The sequence below is a fragment of the Microcaecilia unicolor genome, chromosome 6 (assembly GCF_901765095.1).
Source record: "Microcaecilia unicolor chromosome 6, aMicUni1.1, whole genome shotgun sequence".
In the NCBI taxonomy this organism is placed as follows: domain Eukaryota; kingdom Metazoa; phylum Chordata; class Amphibia; order Gymnophiona; family Siphonopidae; genus Microcaecilia; species Microcaecilia unicolor.
In genome coordinates, this window is record NC_044036.1 from 341,542,232 (window position 1) to 341,560,735 (window position 18,504).

At 44.0% G+C, this 18,504-nt stretch overlaps 1 protein-coding gene across 2 annotated transcripts in view; it reads right to left on the minus strand.

Moving 5' to 3' along the window:
• RPTOR (regulatory associated protein of MTOR complex 1) overlaps positions 1–18,504 on the minus strand; it is a 466,323-nt gene that overhangs the window by 109,832 nt on the left and 337,987 nt on the right. For both annotated transcript variants that reach the window (XM_030208599.1, XM_030208598.1), the window contains exons 11-13: positions 13,159–13,260; positions 2,958–3,041; positions 1,980–2,090 (exon numbers count right to left, since the gene is read on the minus strand). In XM_030208599.1, the coding sequence (XP_030064459.1) occupies positions 1,980–2,090; positions 2,958–3,041; positions 13,159–13,260 (297 nt within the window). The remainder of the gene's footprint in view (positions 1–1,979; positions 2,091–2,957; positions 3,042–13,158; positions 13,261–18,504) is intronic.

Here is an 18,504-nt window from a genome sequence, read left to right on the forward strand (position 1 = left end):
CGCCTGTTCAAACACTTATATTTAAAGACATATAGAAAACAGACATCGATGGGTGACTCAAGTTTGGGTTTGCCAGGTGCATGGAGCAGAGCTTACTGCAGAATTCTTCTACGCATGTGCCAAGCACATTCTCCCCTTACCTTGCTTTCACTTTTACAGCTACAGCGTGCACATAATTGAATACAATTTCCTTTGAGCATTAGCGAGCTATGTTTCTGCGCTGTTCCGTCAGTATGGTTTCTGTACTGTTGGCTTACCACGGGAGTTCTGAGCATCAGCCTGCTGCCACTGCTTCTCCTCCTGCAGTGCTGCAGCTGTGCAGATTCTGTGCCTCTGCTGGCTCTCTTCTCCACCCCATGCTCTCCCTCCTGCAGAGCTGCAGCTGTGCAGGTTCTGTGCTTTCGCTGACTCTCTCCCCCACCCATGCTCCCCCTCTCCTGCACAGATGCAGTTGTGCAGATTCTGTGTCTTTGTTGGCTCTCCTCTACTGCTTCCCTTCCTGATAGATTCTGAGCCTTGGCTGACTCTCCCCCCACTGCTTTCTCTGTTGCAGTGCTGCAGCTGTGCAGGTTCTGTGGCTTCGCTGGATCTCTCCCCCCCCCCCCTCCCATGCAGAGTTGCAGTTGTGTAGATTCTGTGCGCCTTTGTTGGCTCTCCTCTACTGCATCCCTTCCTGAAGTGCTGCAGCTGTGCAGATTGTGAGCCATGGCTGACTCTCCCCCACTGCTTTCTCTGTTGCAGTGCTGCAGCGGTGCAGATTCCGAGTCTTGCTGACTCTTCCCCACTGCTTCTCCCTATTGCAGTGCTGCAGCTGTGCCTTTGTTGATTTTCTCCCCCATGCTTTCCTTCTCGCAGTGCTGCAGCTGTGCAGATTCTATGCTTTTACAGGTGTTCTTTCACCAGTCCCCTCCCCGCTACAGTGTTTCAGCAGCAGCTGTGCAGATTCTGCCTTCCACCTTTTAGCCAATATGCAGAAAATGAGCTCCTCTGCATAGAGGTATTTGCCTGTTCACTTCACACAGCTTCACATGTAGGGCCACTGCAAGAGTAAAAACGAACCCAATGAAAACTAATGGAAACAAGGTGAAAAGTTCTGCAACTCCACAAGGATTTTCTGTTTTGGTATTCCATTGTTCTTAGTAATCAGAAATAATGTGACATCTTCAGAAACCCTGGCTTAGTGGGGGTGAGTGGTGGGGAGGAGAGAGCGTGAGAGGTATCAGACTGAAATGAGATGATCGGTTCTTCAGAGGCAGCCAGTCTTAGGCTACAGATGACCAGCCTTCGACCGTGGACTAAAACTTCTGCACTTCTCATTCTTATTTTACTTCGATACCTCTTACACAGTTTTACACTCAGAAAGCCTGTTCACTGCCACAATGACCTAAAACTGAGGCTTGGCAGGCTCAGGCACTCAAGTCCTCCCCTCCAATCATCTGATAACAACTGGAAATAAGAAGTCAATGGAAAAAAAAGTGTCAATAGTCTGCACTAAGAGACAAAACAGAATAAAAGCACCTGGGACCTCAGTCAAAGTTGCCAGGTGGGCGGTTTTACCGTCCAATTGGGCAGGTTTTCGCCAGCGGTGGCGGGAAAATTTCGCCAGCCGCGGGATGCGGTTTTTTGGGCGGTTTTCCCGTCGCCGCTGTGCGAGTTCGGCGTTTTTTTCCGGGGCTTCTATTGGTCCAATTTGGTCCAATAGAAGCTTTTCCGGGGCTTCTATCAGTCCAAATTGTACCGATAGAAGCCTTTCAGGGGTGGGGTTGACGTCAGGGATGACATAGGGGGCGGGGCTAGTGACGCGGGGCGGGGTTAGGTGACGCGGGGCGGGGTTCGGTTACGGGCAGTTTTTGGCCGGGTTTACAGCTCGTTTGGGGCTGGGAAAATTTTTCCCAGCTGGCAACCCTGACCTCAGTACGAGATGAAGAATGAGAGCTCAGCTCTGGGATAAGGAAGAAGGGTCTCAGAGATGAACTCACACTGTCCACTGCTAAGATCTTGGCCCAGATGAAGACCAACAGTGGCCTCAGCTCACGAGCTGAGCTCTGCAGCAGTTTCAGCACGTAGGGAAAAATACCGACAGACAGCGCCTGTGTAGGAAGAAGCAGAATCAGTACATATGCATTGCGTCTCCTGAACAGCTCTCTACGCCCAGGCTGCCAACATCTCATAAGAATGCAGGCTTCACAAACACCGGTGTGGCAAGAAATCTGAAAGTGGGCCCTTTGTGATCCTGTCCAATCCTCCGCCTACTTCAGGCTTTGCCACTAGCCGCAAAAATGTTCTATGTTGCATGGCTGTGCCCCCCCACACACGTGCTTGTAGCAAGTCATCCTAATCAGTGCAAATGTCACCCTAGCACAGTTCAATACACTGGAGCAGTTAGGGGGTAAAAGGCTGTTGCATAAAACTTTGTACATTTTATGTGCAAAATGGTTAAAGTTGCAGATCATAGAAAGGGGCCGAGCAAAGGCAAGGAAAAAAAATCTTATATATTCAGCCATGAAATCCAGAAACTATGGATTTAAATGCCAATGGGTAAATAACAAATATAAAACTTTAGACAGATACATTATACGTGACTTTTTGGTGGCAGCACTTACACAAATTAGGTCCCTGCTGAAAATACATATATACGGCAGCCGTACCTCTGAATATTGACCATACTTATTCTATAAACATAATCACACAATAAGGGCTATTCTGATATTCTCAGCTCTGTGCTCTTCCGTGACACTTATGTGGCAGAATCCATAAGAAGAGGTTACAAACTTATCTTGCCCCCTTTCCAGTCTTTCATTTATCAGGTAAGCTGTCAACCTCTCTGCTCCTCCATCACTTTTGTTAATGCAACTTCATTCTTTTCTTTTTAATTACATGCAAACCTCGCCCTCTCTCCATGAGGGACTTTTCACATCCTATAAATGTACAGTTTTTGATGTGCATGAGATACATACCAGGCTAACAGCCCAGGGCCCCAAGTCCAAGAATCGTCCAAGCAGGTCCAGAGCTCGCAATCGATGCACCTGGCTCAGCAGCACCTGTAAACAAAAAAGCACTTTAGAACTAAGACACATTTATGCAGAGGTGGTGCAGATTTTTCTGCCTTTAAAATCATTTGACAGCAGTACCTAGAACTGTTTAATAGCTGTGCAAAATACTATGGAAAAATAACTCACCGCGACCTGATATGAACATAAGTGTTGCCATTCTGGGACAGACTGACGGTCTATCAAGCCCAGTATCCTATTCCCAACGGTGGCTAATCCAGGTCACAAGTTCCTGGCAAGATCCCAGAAATAAGCAATGGATTTTCCTAAGTCCATCTTAATAATGGCTTATGGACTTTTTTTTTTTTTTTTTAGGAAATTACCCAAACCCTTTTTAAACCCTGCTAAGCTAACTGCTTTTACCACATTCTCTGGCAATGAATTCCAGAGTTTAATTGCACATTCAGTGAAGAAATCTTTTCTCCGGTTTTAAAATTACTACTACACCTGAGCTGACTTGTGATGCTCCCTTCCTTCTCCTGATACCACTGAAAACACAGTGGCCAATAATCAGAACCACTTATCTAGGTAGCCTGTAGTGCTACTCAGATGAGCAGTACTGACCGGGGCCATCCATAGACTTTCAGTGGCTTTATTTGGATAATGCTGCTGGAAATCATTACAGACTGCCCAGGTGCCATCTGGAGAGTGTAGGGACAGTCTGGGGACAGTGCCAGAATTTATCTGATTAGCAATATTCAGCATCAGCTAAACAGCTGTCCTTGAATGCCACTATACCTGGATATCTAGCACCAATATATAAATATCAGCCAGCGCTGTGTATTTGATTCCTCATTACATTTACAGAGAGGGAAGCTTATAAACTTAGTTAGGCAATCATGCCCTTTTACGAGACAAGGGGCCTGAAACAGAAATGCAAATGGCTCTAATTTAGCCATTTGGATTATAGGAATTTCATCCAGGCTGAGCATTTGAAGTATCTTCTTAGGAAATCGCTGATAATGCAGAATATCAAGGTGAAGAGAGTTACCAGCAGTAAGCTTCTCCAATAATCTATCATAAGAAAAGCCATGCTGAGTCAGGCTAAGGTCTATTGAGCCCAGCAACCCACCTCTGGCAGTGCTCAGTCTGAGCCACAAGTACCCAGTAGATAAATTATTCTCCAGGTTAGAGAGAGAAGCAGCAAAAGGGACACAAGACTTTTAGTGTGCTCCAATTAATAGAAGAGAGAGAGAGTTGGATGGAAGAATGTTGTTTTAGTTTTCTTTATGGCAAGAATTGTGAAGTTACTTGACAGGTGATGAGGGGAAAAGAGGCCAAGACACTGCAACAGATTTAACACCCTTAGCTGGTTTAGACGGACATCCAGCGTCACAAAGCCTGTTGTACAGCGGCATAACAAAGAAGACCAGGCAACCCCTTTAGTTTTGGCAAATCTAACAAATTTACTCAGTTATATATGTGGAGGTATCTCTAGAAGCAAATAAAGAAGGTAATATTGTCCTTGTATAGGTCACTAGTGAGATCCTGTCTTGAATGCAGTAGAGCAGCAGGAGCCTAGTGGTCAGAGCAATGGGACCAAGAACCAAGGTTTGGGTGTTCTTCCCCTACTGGCATACCTTGCACTCTTGGGAAGTCACTCTCTCTCATTGCTCAACTAACCCCATTGATTGTGGGGGTCATTGGAAGCAGAGACTAACAAAACCTGAAAACTTCCAGAGGGATGGCCATATTAGCCTACATCGAGGCATAAATCTTGAAGGACAAGACCAGAGTCCACTTTGTCAGAGGTGCTGGCAACATCAAGCAATGACATTACCTCTGTCTTATCCTGTTTCTGATGGAGAACCTCTGTCCTCTTTACCGCACCTGAATTACTAATAATTCTGTAAGTGCATTTATTGATATTCTGTGGTCTAACCCTTTGTAAGGTCCCAGAGCCTGGAAGTGGTTTGGAAAAGGATTACTAAAAGGATACAAGGGGTGCAACATAAACCCTTACTGATTGAGGCTTGAGACATGTCAGATGTGTGTGGTTTGGATACTGTTCTACCTGCTTTAATGAGGAACGTGTGGGTATTAGTATGGAAATGGTGAGTTCTTAACCAGTGGTACAAGCAGAAAGAGGTCAAACGGAGTGTAGAGAAGGGTCTTGAAATCTGAGGCAATTTATTTATTAGAAGGATAAGTGTGGACTACTGTAAATTTAGTGACACAAATAGTTGTCAGTAGTCACTAGTGGACATGTGGTTAAAGGAAGAGGTTTGATGGTCTCATTGACCATTCAAAAGGGTGCAGGAACCAACACAAAAGTTAGTGTTAGTTTTTTATGTCTTAATGTGCTATTATGCATTTTAGAGCTGTACCGAATAGTATATTTTACTACTATTCGGCTGAATACGAATAATGAAAAAAAATATTTGGTCGAATACGAACGATGGGCATCGAGCTTTAACATGATAATAATAAAAGCGACGTGAAATCAGAGATCAAGTGTTTCTTTCAGTAGGACTTAGCACAGTACAGCCCCGAATTATTCGTATTCAAATTTAAATCACTATTTGGCTGAATACGAAGAATGTACTTGGGACCGAATCAAATCGAATATTCGGTGCAGCCCTAATGCTTTTACCCATAAGTCATCTTTTGTGGCAAACCAGAAAGACAGGGAATAAAAGTGAGTTAAATGTACTCATTGGAGAAACAAAAATAAGAGAGGTATATACACTGTCAGCTAGCACATTTGCTTATTTCCCATCTCCTCAGGAAGAAGGGCAACCTTCGAAAGCTAATCAAGAAATGTATTAAGTTATGTCCACAGAAACAGAAGCCTGCGCAGCCTTCTACATGGAATGTTGCTAGTGGAATAGCAACATTCCATGTAGAATCTCCAATAGTAGCAACATTCCATGTAGAATCTCCAATAATAGAAACAGAATCTCCAATAGTAGCAACATTCCATGTAGAATCTCTAATAGTAGCAACATTCCATGTAGAATCTCCAATAATAGAAACAGAATCTCCAATAGTAGCAACATTCCATGTAGAATCTCTAATAGTAGCAACATTCCATGTAGAATCTCCAATAGTAGCAACATTCCATGTAGAATCTCCAATGGTATCTATTTTACTGTCATAGTAATGCTTGAATGTTTTCACTTATATACACTGTCAGCTAGCACATTTGCTTATTTCCGATCTGAGGAAGAAGGGCAACCTTCGAAAGCTAATCAAGAAATGTATTAAGTTATGTCCAATAAAAAACGTCTCATCTTATTTTCTTTTCCATGTTTTATTTTGTTTGATTTCTATAGATTCTACATGGAATGTTGCTATTCCACTAGCAACATTCCATGTAGAAGTCGGCCCTTGTAGATCACCAACGTGGCCGCGCAGGCTTCTGCTTCTGTGAGTCTGACGTCCTGCACGTACGTGCAGGACGTCAGACTCACAGAAACAGAAGCCTGCGCAGCCTTCTACATGGAATGTTGCTAGTGGAATAGCAACATTCCATGTAGAATGTCCAATAGTAGCAACATTCCATGTAGAATCTCCAATGGTATCTATTTTACTGTCATAGTAATGCTTGAATGTTTTCACTTATATACACTGTCAGCTAGCACATTTGCTTATTTCCGATCTGAGGAAGAAGGGCAACCTTCGAAAGCTAATCAAGAAATGTATTAAGTTATGTCCAATAAAAAAGGTATCATCTTATTTTCTTTTCCATGTTTTATTTTGTTTGATTTCTATAGATTCTACATGGAATGTTGCTATTCCACTAGCAACATTCCATGTAGAAGTCGGCCCTTGTAGATCACCAACGTGGCCGCGCAGACTTCTGCTTCTGTGAGTCTGACGTCCTGCACGTACGTGCAGGACGTCAGACTCACAGAAGCAGAAGCCTGCGCAGCCTTCTACATGGAATGTTGCTAGTGGAATAGTAACATTCCATGTAGAATCTCCAATAGCAGCAACATTCCATGTAGAATCTCCAATAGTAGCAACATTCCATGTAGAATCTCCAATGGTATCTATTTACTGTCATAGTAATGCTTGAATGTTTTCACTTATATACACTGTCAGCTAGCACATTTGCTTATTTCCGATCTCCTCAGGAAGAAGGGCAACCTTCGAAAGCTAATCAAGAAATGTATTAAGTTATGTCCAATAAAAAAGGTATCATCTTATTTTCTTTTCCATGTTTTATTTTGTTTGATTTCTAATGAAATATGAGAAGGCAAAACATTCCAGCAAAGAAAACTGAAGGATAGAGGTCATGATATGAAATTGCAGACAGATAGGTTCACAGGAAATGTGAGAAATACATTGCCACTGAGAGGCTGGTAGATACCTGGAATAGCCGACAAGCAAGGGATGAAGAACTCAAAAGCACAACAGAACTGAAAGGGCAGGTATTCACTCAGTGCTATGAATTTCAGAGGGACACAGAGGGCAGAAATACAAGGAAGTGGGCCGACACTGCCACTACAACACTAAGTTTGCACGGTGGTTGTGGGTAAACCACAGTAACCACCCGACTTAACTTTAATTAGCACAGGGTGGTCAGTCGTTTCAGAGAACAGGTCTCACTAGTTCTGGTGGTTGTTTGGAATAGTACAAAGCTTGATGCTAGGCCAGACAATACCAAGACCTGGAATGGTCTACCAGCTCAGCTGGTGGGAGGTCAGCACAGTAACAGAGCTTAAACATATGGTACAAATAAAGAGGTGGAGGATAACCTAGAAGACAACAGTGGGCCAAAAATCAGGGAAACCAGGGTTCAGCTCCTGCTTCTCTAACTGGAATTTTTAGGCTGTGCTGAAAGAAGTTAGCGTAGCTGGAAATAGACAAGGTTTGGATATGTTCTTGGAGGAAAAGTCCATAAACTATTATTACAGTAAATCTGGGGAAAACCCAGAGATAGTAGTATGGAATCCTGCTACTTTTTAGGATCCTGCCAGGTACGTGTGACCTGAATTGGCCACTTTTGGAAACAGGATGCTGTGCTTGACAGAGTTTGGTTGATCCTGAAGGGCAATTCTGATGTTCTTATATACAAGAGCTCATCATGGGATGACAGGTATTGGGAATCAAGATATTGACCTATCTAATGTGATAAGGAAAGAGACAACCAAGCAGAATGGATGGGCCATCTGGTCCTTATCTGCCATCATCTACTACGTTAGCCATCTGCAGATTGAAGGGGGAGTAATGGTGAGGCAGCACGGAACCAATATAAATAGGAACACGCCACTGATCCCAAATCACGACAGTGGATTGTCATCATCTAGTCCGGGGGTGTCAAGTTTTTAGGACTTCCATTTGCATGAATTGCCTCCAGTGTATGCGAATAGATCTCATGCATATTCATTGTGGAAATCCTGAAAAACTGACCTGGCGAGGGCCAAGGCTGGACACTCCAATTTAATCCCTTCTGAGCAGCAGCGTTCAAACTTATTAAAAATCGGCAGAGCACACAGTGTTTACTCCAGCTTCGCCACCTGTATACTGTGAGATGAAAGTGGCAGATCTCTGGGTCTTAAGCTCGTTGAAAGCTACAGCAATATATATCACTAATACTGAACGATTTGCTTGAAACTCTGCCAAACACCATCTTCACAAAAGCATGCAATCTGACATTCTCCTTCAGCGTCTCATGTTTGCACAACATGACCTACAAGCCAGTGTGTGGAGGGGATAAGTCACACCGATTACCTCTCATTACCATCTCACATTGCTGGTAGGCGTGAGGGGATCTCTTGTAGAAGGGAAGGAACAAAACCAATAGCCATACATCTGGATTAAAAGCACTGGTTTATCGGGAATGATATACAAGCTGTACAAGTTTAATGACTTGTGGATTCAAGATATGCATTAAGGTCTACTAAGAAAAAGATCTTGGGAAAAGGGGGCAATGTCTAGAAAGCAGAATATACTAATACCCAAAGTATGGGAAATAAGGTTTTAGACCTTCAGGCTGATTTGGATTCAGTGGTTATCACAGAGAACTATGACTGGGATAATCTGTTTAGGAAAGTCAAGGTAGGAAGGGGAGGGGGAGTGGCATTATATGCTAAAGATATTAATGCCACACAATTGCAGGAGCTAAAGGGTAAGGAAGAGGCTGTGGGTCAATCAGGAAAGCGGGAGGTGTGATGCATAAGCCTCCTTCACAGACAGAAGTGGACAGAGATTTAATTGAAGACATTCAAAATATAAAGGGGAAATACTTCTAATAGGTGATTTTAGTCTGCAGGATGTTGATTGGGGTATCCCTATTTCAGGGTCCTTTAGAAGCAGGGAGGGCCTGGATTCTCTATAGGGGGAACTGTGCCAGCTGTTGGTAATGAAACCCACACAGGATGGGGACATACCAGATTTAGTGCTTACTAATAGGGAGAGTGTTTTTGATGTTATAGTAGGTGGGTCATCTGGCATCCAGTGATCACCAGATGCTGTGGTTTAATATTAAGATGGGTGTGGAGAGGGTTTGTTCAAAAGTGAAGGTTCTAGACTTAAAAAAAATTGTTCAGATGAGGGTTACCTCAAGGAATTGTTGTCTGGATGAGAATATCTAGAAAAAGTTGGAAAGCAGTGTGCAAAATTGTAAGGGCAATAAACCTTTAAGGAAAGGAAATAAAAGAGGGAAAGGAAAATGGAGGGGGGAGGGGGAACTCCCAGGTAGAGTGAAGGAAGTCTCACGGCACCAGATCTCAGCCTGGTTCAGACCAAGATGGAAGAAACAGAAGCACGGACCTGAAAAAAAAACCACATGGCTGGATAATCAGCTCCTATCCATGGACCTTTTTGTTGACATGGAACAGAATTCACAAACCTGATACCCCGACGGAGAGGTAAAGCTGGACAAAGGTTATGTCCTTATTCCCTTCCCCTCCCATCCTTCACAGGACACCAGATGCGCCGTGTAAAGCCAGGCACAGATGAGCCCCTTATAACCCACCCACCCCCACCAAATCCCTCAAGGGACACTAGGAAAGAGACAGTAAAGTTGGGCAAAGGTGAGGTCCTCATAGCTCTCCCCCATTCCTCAGGGGATACAGCATTTGGGTCATCTTATATCTGTACTATAGATCCACTCACACTTTTCATTCCCATCCTTCAGCTATAGAGTGTGTCTATTCCTGTATGACAACAAGTTTATTTACTTCTGCGATAAAACATTTGTTAAAGTAATGGTTAAACATTTTTCAGCTGCACCACACTGTAAAATCCCCCTTAATCCAGTGGCAGTTCCTCAGGTCCTGGACTCTGTCCAAGCAGCTGTGATCCTGTGACATGAATACAGAATCTGCTTCCTTCCTGTACTGGAAGGGTATTACAGGTGTCTGGGGAGGCAACGGGAAGAGTCGCAAGAGAGACAGCTTGCATGGGTGGAAAGAAACTTGCAGAGATTGTCACAGCTAAAGCATTCGTGAGCATTAAAAAAAAAAAAGAAAAACTAAAAAAGCATGAAGGCCAGAAAACTACCGAACTGGTTAACAGAGCAACTCCCGAATCTCCTATTAAGAGGGAAAAGCCAATTGTCTCTTTATCAGAAAGGGAATAAATAGGCAATCAGTTCCAATTACTCCTGAACAAGTCTGTGTAATTATTTATACAAACACCATGTGGCTGAAAGCAAAGGAGCAGTGAAGCGCCAGAACACACAGCCGGCTTTACCCATCAGGCAAGCTAGGCAATCGCCTAGCTTGTTAACTTGTGAAGTTGGCAAAATGCAGCTGAGGTCAAAAATGAAGCAACAGATCCCGATAGCACACAAACTCAAAGGAATAGCAGAGAATATTTTATCCACAAGGAGGTGGACAATTTTCAAATAGCTAATTTAAGTAAATGGCTCATTATAGGCAGATATATACCCAGGGGCGTAGCTACTATGGGGCCACGGGGGCCCTGGACCCGCCTGCCGACGACCCTCTCAACCCCCCCTCCCACCGCCAACCCACCATCGCCGTCTGATATCTTTGCTGGCGGGGGACCCCAACCCCCGCCAGCCGAAGTCTTCTTCCTTCGTTTGGTTTCTTCTGAGTCTGATGTCCTGCACGACATCAGACTCACAAAAACAGAACGAAGCCCTGCAGATCGCAAGGCTTTGTTCTGTTTCTGTGAGTTTGACGTCCTGCAGCAGGATGTCAAGACTCACAAACAAAACGAAGGAAGAAGAGGACCTCGGCTGGGGGGGGGGGGTTGGGGTCCCCCGCCAGCAAAGGTAGGCGTCGGCGGGTGGGTGGGTGTCGAGAGGGTCGTTGGCAGGTGGGGGGGGTATCAAAGTTGTTGTTGGTGATGTTGGCGCCGGGGGAGGGGGCTAAAATGTGCCCCCTCACCTAGGGCTCTGGACCCCCCTCCCACCGAAGTCTGGCTACGCCCCTGATATACACATACATGAAACAAAGCTGAAAAGGACCGTGTCACAATTACACGTTTTTACAGAATTGTCCTGGGAGGGGTGATTACTGATTTCTTTATCAAAATCTCAGGGATGGCCTAAGAGTCTGAAAACTCAGGGAGTGCAAAGTTGTAGGTTCACCTCGGGCATCTGATACTTTCCGATACCTGTACGATGTACTCCCGGCTCTTCCTTTTGTCCGCAAAATAGGAGCCAAGAGACAGAAGAGGGTAGAAAGAAAAGAGGCTCAGCCTGCATTCCAGCACACACTTAGGCAGAGGAATGTAAGTGTGTTTACGGGGTAGGATTAACACTGGCAAATTCTACACGCTGCATTTTTGAAGCGAGATCAGAAAAGATCCCTTTAAGCAGAGAATCCCGTAAGATCATATGAGAGATCAAATTTGTTTCCTGAGAAGGTAGAGTGCAGTGCGCTTCCTGTGTTCATGGCTCAGTCTTATGTGAACGTGACACAACCTTGACTAACAACCAACAATCATTACTTACAGCAGAAGCCGTAACGAGAAAAATTTACAGACTCGTGTACATGCTAGTTTAGTAAAACAGAGGAGGGGTGGGGAAGATAGGCTCTTCCAAACAATGGAGAAGACATATGATTTTAAATAAAAAGTAATGTTTATTACAACAGGTTGACTCAACACAGCTGTGTTGAGTCTTCCAAAGCTTTAACAGGTGCTTGAATAGTTAACACACCACAAGAAAATGCACAGAGGAATACACAATTCCATCTCTCCAAAACTATAGCAGTATGACAGACGTGTAACTACGACTTCATTCGTTATATGTCATACTGTTAAACCTTTGGAAGACTCCTGAAAAAGGCGTCACAGCGCCGAAACACGGCTGTGTTGAGTCAACCTGTTGTAATAAACATTACTTTTTATTTAAAATCATACGTCTTCTCCATTGTTTGGAAAGAGCCGATCTTCCCCACCCCTCCTCTGCTTTCTTTTACTTTGTCTCGTGGGGATTAAGTGCACCTCCACACTCTGTGTGGTACCTCCACACTGTGTGCGGTATCTTTTTGGATCATGCTAGTTTAGTATCCTGACTACACAGCATCCATGTTTTCTCCTTAATCTCCATTAGCCGTGTAACCAGACCATCAATTTTGCGGGGGCCTGAGCCTATAGAGGGAATGGGGACACACAACATTTTGCCTGCCCTTGCCCTGCTTGCTGTGCTCCTGTGCCCACCCCCCCAAAACTCTAAATACCTGAAGCTTTTGGTAAGAATCCTCAAGCCCTGCCAGCCAACAAGGTCCCTCACTGGCGGCCTGGCAGGCAATGGCACTTTCTGTGGGCTGCTGAGCTGCTCCTCCCTCAACCCACACATGCTCAGTTTTGCGAAAACTAAGCATGCACTGGGGTGGGGGGGGGGGGGGAAAGAGCAGTGCCACAGCGTGCCAGGCAGCCAATGAAGGACTTTCTCAGCTGGCAGGATTTGGGGATCCTTGCCAGCCATAGAAGATCCCCGGTAACTATTTTAGGGAGCCTGAAACCAAAGTGAGGGGGCCCAGGTCCCCGAAGACCCTTTGTGGCTACACCACTGGTGTCCAAGCACCAACAGGGTTATAAAGTCTACCAAGCAGGTAATCGGGTCTTCTGTCTGCCTGCAACACACTTTTGCACCTTGGGATGATATATAAATGTTGCATAGTACCTACTTGTACTAAAATGAGACAGAAAAAAGTGCCACTGTCTCCTTTTTGCCACTCACCTGAAGGACGATTGGGAGTTGTTCAGGGGGGTTGCGGTTTTCGACCCCCATTGTTAGCCACACTTGGAAGGCAGTCAGCTGCTCAGCAAAGAACGGGCTATGCTGTGGAAAACAGACGACAGACAGACTCTGTGTTAAGGTACCAGGCCACTTTGCTCTTTTCTAACCTCAGTATTAAAATTCACACACTGTTATTTTCTCTGTTCACAGGTGAAGGAAGGACCAGTCAGCATATAAGTTAGACACATTTGTCCTCAACCATGACCTGTGTGTGCCTCGCCCGCACAGCCCATCCGTACCCAAGAGCAAGCCAGAATCTAACCAGAACAGGGCACAACTCAGACTCCCAGTAAGAGAACAATGAACACAAATAAAGCCCATCCTGATGCCTCATGGAAGGGACTCTGTGTGTGGGTTTTCTACTGCGAGACATATGACATTTATACACTGTTTCCCAAATAAACAGTCAGTGACATACTAAACACTGGCCCCAGAGAATTCTTCCTTCTGGGCACAAGGGGAAAGAGGCAACATGCCAACTGAGTGCTTCAGATTTATAGCTACAGGGCTTGAAAAGCAGCAAAACAGCTTGTGTTTCAGCCACATGGAATCATAAGCGCTGAAAGCTCTGTCTGATTTGAAATCTTTTACATGAGCTGAGGAACACAGCCAGGGAAATCAGGAGCAGTTAGTAATTTCATGCATCAAGAATATGCCAAATCATGACATGTAGGAATGATATATACATGAACACACACAATCCACAAGTGTGGCATATTTTATCTATTTTTATTAAAAATGTTTCTAACCAGCTTATTACCCAACCACACAAGCATGGCGTAAAGGCAGAGATGACAAGTTCACACCGTGTCTTAAGAGTATTTAAATAAAAAACAGTTGGACGGATTTGTCTTTATATAAAGGCAAAGATCACATTCAGGTACAGTAGCTACTTTCTTGCCCTGGAGGGCTCACAATCTAAGTTTGTACCTAAGGTGGTGGAGCGTGAAGTAACTTTTCCAGGGTCTCAAAGAGCAACAGTGGAAGAAGTGAAACAAGGGACAAAAGATTTAGGAACTGGAAGAGAAAACTCAGGAAAAAGGCACGATGAGGGCCCTATGTAGCATGACTGCAAATTTGAGCCCCAGAGCGTCTGGCTATTCTGTGACCCACATCTTGCTCAATCCAACTAGAACAGGAAATTAAAGGGACGCAAGATTTCCCTTGACTAAATCTATGTTGGCTTTGTCTCATTAATCCATGCTTATGACAAATGCTCTGAAATTTTGTTCTTTATAATAGTCTCTAACATTTGCCTAGCACCGACGTCAGGCTCACTGGTCTATAATTTCCTGGATCACCTCTGGAACCCTTTTTAAATATTGGCATTACATTGGCCACTTTCCAATCTCCTGGTACCATGCTGGATTTTAAATATAAATTACATATTACCAACAATAGCTGTACAAGCTCATTTTTCAATTATATCAGTACTCTGGGCTGTACACCATCTGATCTAGGTGATTTGCTATTCTTTTGTCAAATTGCCTCATTACATCTTCCAGGTTTAAAGAGATTTGACTCAGTTTCTCTGACTCATCAGCACTGAAACCCATTTCTGGCACTTTCTGAAAACACTACATCAACCGGCTCACCTTTATTCACATGTTTATTTATGCCTTCAAAGAAATGAAGCAAATTAGTGAGGCAAGAATTCCCTTGGCTGCACCCATGCTGACTCTGTCCCTTTAAACCATGTTTGTCTGTGTGTTCCGTAATTTTATTCTTTACATTAGTTTCCACTATTTTCCCTGGCAATGAAGTCAGGCTTACTGGCCTGTAATTTCCCAGATCACCCAGGAACCCTTTTAAAAAATCGGCATCACATTGCTCACCCTCCAATCTCCAGGTACTACGGACGATTTTAACAACGGGTTATAGATCACTAAAAACAGATCAGCACTTTCATGTTTGAGTTCTTTCAGTACTCTAGGATGCATACCATCCAGTCCAGGTGATTTATCTTTCTAACTTGTTAATTTAACTCAATATATTTTCCTTGAGTGCCCCTTTTATCCCTCGGTCATCCAAAATGGAGAGACAGTAATACACATCCAGGTTTCACTGTGACCTACACCCAGCAGTATCAGTCAGGAAGAGGCCTGCATTCACTGACCAATCAACTCCCCCCACCCCCAGTGTTATTCAGTGTATTTACCAACACCCTTCCCCCCCACCCATTACTCTGGAAAGTCATGCAGAGACCCTGGTCTGGGAACACATGTTGACTGCTGCTGCCATTTCCTGTGCTATCCCTGTAATACTATGTACCTAGACATTATAAGCCGCACTGAGCCTGCTATCGAGCGGGAAAGTGGGGTATAAATGCTATAAATAAATAAAACAATTTCCCTGATTTGGTTAAGTGAAGTCATTGGGAAGGGGGTCTGCCATATTGAAAATGGTAGCAGAAAACCACCAAGGTGGAAAAACTGGATCGGCTATGCAGAACGTGTAGCAACAGAGGAGTAGCATGATCAACAGGACTCTTCCAAAACATCACGGAGACAATGGTGAGAAAAGATATCTTTTAATAGCGGATAAAATACTCCTCAACATGGAACCATGTTTCAACAACAATGCCTGCCTCAGGAGTCTGTATGAGTTGGCTGCTTGATTATGAAACTGGAGAAGAATGTGTGAAAACAAAAACCAAATCTAGTCTTTAAAAAGACTAGTGATAGGGATAACACGAGAGGGATGACTTTGGAATGAAGTACAATCAGTAAACACGGAGCAGGACTTCTGCTGTGAAAACAATGAAAATGGTGTCATATTTGATAATAAAATTTGGGAAGACCAGGGGACAGACACACAAGCTTCCAAACATTCTGTGTCCCCACGTAGGGATAATAGAACAAAAACAACAACCCAAATTGACAGAGCATAAAATTGAAGAGAACTGACTCCTGTGCACTACCCGGAAACAGAGAGGGCAGAGCACAGAAACTGGAAATGATTCACTTGTTACAAGCCACCTGACAGCACATGGTGTAGTCGCCCTTTACAGCTGAGCTCATGGAGTGTGGTGAGGGAGGAGGAAGAAACAGCCTGCAGGCAATCACTCATCGCCCTCAGGGGGGGGGGGGGTGCAGAATATAGAGCCCCAGGACTAAAGTTCTTCCTTAGTTCTGCATATACCAGATAAGAATAATTCATATTACAAGAACTCCCATTCCTGCAGAAGGGGGGCTGAAACTATCTGTTAGTCTAACGGCTGCAGCTTACAACTGTGAGGCAAGTGTATTTCAACTGTTCACGTGATCACGGGCATGGATTCCAAGCCACTTCCACATAGTGAGACCTTGAAACCCTACATATGAATGTTAATTCCGTTTCTGCCACAGACGCTGGTTTGGTCTGAATCATGAGCTGATCCCTGAATCTGTCTATTAGTAATGGACTTTCTTTGAGGACTGATAGATCCTCAAGAGTCTTAAGGATGTTGCTAGATCCATCTTTGAGTATGGTGCCACAGATTAATTTATTAACTGAATACATTTTATTTATTTATTTATTGCATTTGTACCCCACATTATCCCACCTTTTTGCAGGCTCAATGTGGCTTACAGAGTAGGTTATGATAAAGACAGTGCCTAATTTAAATATAATTGATCAAAAGCAGAGGTAAGAGAGGTGGTAGTTGGGCGGAAGCTTGTGTTTAGGTGTGTTTGGGTGAATTGGGGGAAGAGTTGTATCATTGATGGAGACTTTTGTAAGCTTTGTTAAAGAGATGCGTTTTCAAAGCTTTGCGGAAGCTGGTTAGATTGTTCGTGGTTTTCAGGGTTTTGGGTAGTGCATTCCAGCACTGTGTACTTTTGTATGCAAAGGTCGTGGCATATGAATACATGAATACATTTTAGTTTAAACAGCTGTGTTTAGTTTTGTTTTTTAAATAATATAGAGCATTTTAGGATTCTTGTCCAATTGTTGACTCTTTTGCAACTGAACTATTTTAACGCTCTGTATTTGGGTGTTTCATCCGAACTGATTAGTAAATTACAGCTAGTTCAAAATACGGCAGCTAAGTTGAGATATGGAAAATCTAAATTTGATCATGTGTTGCATTTGTCGGTACAGATGCACTAGTTACCTGTCAAAACTACAGTTGCTTTTAAGGTCTGTTTTTCATAAAATTTTGATGGGTAACTCCCCAGAGAGTCTTCCCATCTTAGTCAGTAGGTGTGACTAGACATAGTCGGAACAAGGACAGTCCTGTATCAGCATTTGCATCTGCAAAAGGACTAAATCTGTCTAAGAAAATTCATTTATTATTCTGTAAAGCTCTGGAACTGTTTGCCGCAGGATGTTCGATTGAACTTTAACGACCTGTTCTCTGGAAAACTTTAAATCTTATTTACTAAATTTCTTTTAAAATAAGTGTAATCTGTATTTCCTGATGTTGTAGCTGGTTTCTTGGTACTGTAACCCACTTCAAACCTATTTGCAGGGATTAGGCAGGCTGTTAAGTATCTCACATAACTCTCCACATGACCTGGGCAAGGGCTCCCCCCCCCCCTCCCCTCTCTCTGGTTCACTTTAACCCAACTGCAAAGAAGAAGAACGTGCTACCAGAACATGCAGAGCAGGACTAGCTGCAAGTACGTTTCTAAAGTTTATTGGGATTTAACTTGAACCTTTTCGCTAGTAGGTCAAGTTGAGTTCCACGGAAAGCAGAAGTTACATCAGGCTAGGGCTGGACACAGGAAGGGAAGGCCAGAAGAGACGCAATCTGCAACTGCCGCTTTGAATGAAGGGGACCCGGAGCCGCGGAGGCAGGCAGGTGAGACCGCGGACTGCAGCGGTGGAGGCAGGGCAGCCTTGCCCCGGGCTCTGCCTAGTCTCTCGGCGGCCCTGCTTCCCTGTCAGGCTCACAATCTAAGTTTGTACCTGGGGGCGTAGAGGGTTAAGTGACATGCCCAAAATCACAAGGAGTATCAGTGGGTTTGGAACTGGGCAGTCCTGGTTGTCAAGTCCAACCCTCCAACCACTAAGCTACACCTCCACTCTAAATTTGCACTGTACAGGCATCTCTGTTCCACAACAGAATTTGCTATTTTAAGTGAAGAAAGCTACGTGAGAAATCATTTGAATTTAGTGCCAGATTTCTACTCTGTCCTCCACCATTGTTTTTCGGGCTAGCTTAGGTCAATCCTTAAGCATTTGAGTCCCAGACACTGAGCAAGCCACGTACAAATGCAGACGGCTAAGTAACCAGAACCAGATGTATTAGTCCTCAAAATAAATGTGTATTTTGTAGGGAGATATCAAACATACACAGAACAT